This window comes from Pinus tabuliformis, chromosome X (assembly GCF_031772625.1).
Source record: "Pinus tabuliformis cultivar Carrire ecotype Pingquan chromosome X, CPIR1, whole genome shotgun sequence".
Lineage (NCBI taxonomy): Eukaryota > Viridiplantae > Streptophyta > Pinopsida > Pinales > Pinaceae > Pinus > Pinus tabuliformis.
Window position 1 is genome coordinate 1,505,477,743 of NC_142308.1, and position 4,583 is coordinate 1,505,482,325.

Here is a 4,583-nt window from a genome sequence, read left to right on the forward strand (position 1 = left end):
AAGACGCTGAAGTCTTCTGCTAGAGGAAGTGCTCCTATTGTTTTGAAGAGGGAAACCTTCAACCATGAAAGGGAGGTCTCACCTCACATATAAGGGAGAACTTCAACCTAAAAAGGTGTCCACACTAACCCATTGAGGATTAGGTGTTCAACAAAATATATATAATTAATCTAAGAAATTCTCTCCATAGAGTATGGAAGAGATGTTGTAAGGTTATATTGTGTTATGTTAGGTTATGCACACATTTTGAGTTGATCAAATTACATTAAAAAATTAAAAATGAAAAATAAAATTATTAATTATATTTATCAGCTAAAAGAAATTTACATGTTAGGTTACACAAACTTTTTCACTTATCAAATTAGATAAAAACAAAAATGAAAATAATAATAATAATAATAACAATAATAATAATAAAATAAATAAATAAATAAATATTTAATTAATTAATTATATTTATTAATTAAAAAAAATCTATTTGGCTAAATTACATAAAAGTGTTTTTGGCCAATAGTATCTACTCAAATTTGTTAGAGTCCAAAAATGTATAGATAGCTACAAATTTTTGAACTTCACATACCTTATTCACCTCAAAGATTCCACTATGTGTGTAATCAAAATAAAAGGAAACCAAATCTACCTTATGAGCTTTCATAATAAGGTAGAAAACCTCCAAACCTCAAGCCCACAAAAAGGCCACCTATTCATTATCCAATCCCCGTGTCTTTTTGATGTCATTCTTAGTTCATCCAATAGTGATATTCCATAGAGTTTAAATTAAGATTTAATAAAATTAACAATAAGAATACTTTTATATATAGATGTGAAATTTATGTAATATAAATAACATTATTAAGGACTACCATAAATCCATCTTAACTAAGGATGTATGAAGTGATGAGAGGAGTCAAATCAAATCTCTTGACTTACAAACATTTCTTTAAATTTTACACCAAAAATAAGATTGTATTTTCAGAAATTTGATCTCTATGAATACTTAGACATCATAAAAATAAATCTATACTAATTTTAATACAATTGTTTAAAATTATGTAATGATAAATAAATAATTATAATATCAATATAGTATTTACAAATATTATTTATTTATTGCTCAAATTTGTCCCAAAAAAAAAAAAAAGAGCTTGACTCATAGCCAAAATTGTGACAAACTGAATCTAACCCCAACACTTCTAAAGATTGTATAACCTTACTAATTGCAAAGGTGTAACACCATACATTTGAGAGAATATAAAGCTATAAAGATAATTCAAATATCTAACGCAATCCCTTGATGTCGATAAGTACTTGTGTAATCTACAAATCTTACAAGGAGTTGAGTTGAGAGTGAGACTTGTGGAGAATAAAAATTGTGAAAAAAAACATTAAGGCAATTTCTTGACATAATTTCCAGAGAAATCCAAATCCAACAGTAATATTTATTTAGTTTATAAAGTGCATATAGGAGGCTTAGCCAAACCGTTCAAGAGAGCATGAGAGACATATGGTTCAAAAGGAAATCATACACTATGGAAAATATGCACAACACCCCATCAAGGAATCAGCCCACTTATGTGCAGGACTGCTGAGTGAAGCCCAAACGATTCTTCTCTCTATCATACAATATATCGAAATTCTTCTGCTAAAAATTTCCTATGATAACGGCAGGTCCACTAACAGCAGTGCCACCATTCAGCATTGCCAAGTAGAATGTATCAGAACTAATGGAAGTTTCAGGAGAAAAACATTTCTCACCCAAAAGTACCATGTCTGAGCCACCCTTGAAATGAAATGCAAATTTAGGCCAGTGAATTTTCTCTAATCCAGACACGTTGTAACACAATCCCAAGCCAGTATAAGCTTCATCTCTAGGAGAACTTCGATATCGAATTTGAGAAGCAAATACATCTACAATCTGCTTATAAATTGAATCAGCGAAGTAAGAGTAAGAAGAGCCTGAATCTATAACGGTTCCACCATTGCCTTGGCTGTCAAATGTCGATAAATTGAAGGGCAACGTCAAGCGCTTTCCACCAATGCTCACTGCTTCGAGGCCAAGGTAATAATGAGGGAGAGCCGATGGGTTTACTCGATTGAAAAGAAGGGGAGTGTAAGTCAAAGGAATATCCCTGGGAATCGCTTTATTACCCAGCACTATCTTGCTGCTGTTGTTTGAATGGTCAAGGCAATACGCAAATTTATCACCAATAAGGGGACCAAGCTGGGAAGGCATAGACAGTCCTCCTCTGCCAAATCCTGCAATACCAGCAACCTGGTTCAAAATCCCTCAACATCCTATTGTGAACTGCTTTAATTCTCGCCTTCTTCCGTCTTCCAGTGGCAAAGTCCAGGTGTCACTTAGTAGACGCCCAGTCGCGTTTCCAATGCCATAGGTAAGGCTAAAATGTGGACAAATCCGCGAGCAATTCTGGAAGCTTTCGATGCAGCCCAGATTTGTTGGAAATTTCAGGTGATTTCAAACTCAAAAGACCAGAGAACAATGCTCTGATACCACTGTTGGGAATTTTTCTGGTAAAATTCCAAAAACAAAATTACAGAACAGAGAACAAGGATGCTCTGTTTGAAACAAAGGATCTTTAACACATCAGAAACTTAAAAAAAATTTATTTGCAGCTAACGGAGTTCTCACACAACAACAAATTTGTATTCATTAATAAAGGCAACTGCTGTTTACAAACTTCTTCCTCTCTCTCAGAGGGATTCACTAGGAACACTTCAGTTCCAGTTTTCAATAACACTCACTATCTCTCCTTTTAAAAGGATTTATACTACATTACAAAAAAAAATTCTGTCTCTGCTAAAGAGATCAACGCACTGCTGTGTGGTAATTACACATCAATTTTTCTCACGCTGCTGCATTCTATTTTTTTTACTTCGCACTGCTGTGCATTACAATACATTTACACTGCTGTGTATATTTTCATACGCGCTGCTGCGTTCTTCCCTCTTCTCTTTAACACACAAAAACATATTACATATATATAACAACAAAAAGAACTTACTTCACGTTTTCACTTTCCATGCTTCCATAAAAGAAATAATAAAAATTAAATGGTTTTACCAACTTTTCTTGTGCCCATACTCCCGTTGAAATAAAATTAAAATCCTTACCAAAACTTACCAACCCACAGTAAATTGCATTTACTGTTCTACTGACATTTACTGGTGGTAAAGAAACTTTTACTTCACGTCAAATTCATTTGCAGCTGGCCTGTACTTCAACCATTGACTTCATTTAGATCGCATCGCAGAATCGCATTTGGTGGAACACAAAAGTGGAGCACACACACATTAGTGCGATCTGCGATATGCGATCGGATTGCATCGCACCATCGCAATCGGGGAAATCAAGTGAACAAAACAGAGGATCCAAGCACACATGCGATATGCGATCTGCGATCTCATCACATCGCAAAGATAAAAAAATAGTTTGTTGCAGTTGAAATTATATTTCAACACTTCCCTTTAATTTCAACTGTTGGGTTATCCATCATACCTAGACGTTTTCTTAAAAACTCAAAACTTTTCTGGTCTAATGGCTTGGTCATAATATTTGCAACCTGTTCCTGAGTGCTGTAATGTTGTAAAACAATTTCTCCATTGTTCACCAATTCTCTGATGTAGTGAAATCTTGTATCAATGTGTTTCGTTCGCGTGTGAAATATAGAATTCTTGGACAACGCAATAGTTGAGCTATTGTCACAAAAAAATCACCGTTGCTGTTGCCTGCTCTTGGCATAAAATTCTTAACAGTCTCCTCATCCAAACTGCATGACACACTGCTGCTGTAGCTACCACGTACTCTGCTTCTGCTGTAGACAATGCCACAATTGGCTGTTTCTTGGAAGCCCATGAAATTGCTCCTGAACCCATGTGAAAGACATAACCGAATGTGCTTTTCCGATCATCTCCACTTCCAGCCCAATCGCTATCAGTATATCCAACTAAATCTGAACTTTCTGAAGAAGTATACAAAATGACAAATCTTTTTGTACCTTTGACATACCTCAAAATTCTTTTTGCTGCTTGCCAATGTGCTTCTTTCGGCCTCTCCATGAATATGGAAATTAAGCTAATAGCAAACATTATGTGAGGCCTAGTTGCAGTTAAATACATAAGGTTGCCAACTATGCTCTTATACAAGCTAGGATCAAAATCCTTGCTGTTGTCCTCTTTGCTGAGTTTTAACCCCATTACCGTGGGAGTGTTTGCTGCTTTGCATTCTTGCATATTAAATCTGCTCAACACATCATTTACATATCTTGCTTGAGAGATAAAAATTCCATTTTCATTTTGATCTACTTCTGTTCCTAAGAAGTATCTCAGCAAACCCATGTCAGTCATTTCAAATTCCTCTTTCATGACTGATTTGAAGTTTTCAATGAGGTAGTCATCATTACCTGTAAAAATCACATCATCAACATATAAGACAACAATCAGAATCTTACCATCCTTTTCTTTGATGTAGACGGTGGGTTCTCCCTCACATTTGTCAAATTCATTTTCCAGTAGATAGGAATCTATCCTACTGTACCACGCTCTTGGCGCTTGTTTCAGCCCAT

The 4,583-nt window shown here is 35.0% G+C and overlaps 1 protein-coding gene across 1 annotated transcript; it reads right to left on the reverse strand.

Moving 5' to 3' along the window:
- Nucleotides 1-1,642: 1,642 nt before the first annotated feature.
- LOC149145764 (aspartyl protease family protein 2-like) lies at nucleotides 1,643-2,233 on the reverse strand. The gene has a single exon (XM_089452548.1). It carries the CDS (start codon nucleotides 2,231-2,233, stop codon nucleotides 1,643-1,645), a length of 591 nt encoding a protein of 196 aa, XP_089308674.1.
- Nucleotides 2,234-4,583: the final 2,350 nt, after the last annotated feature.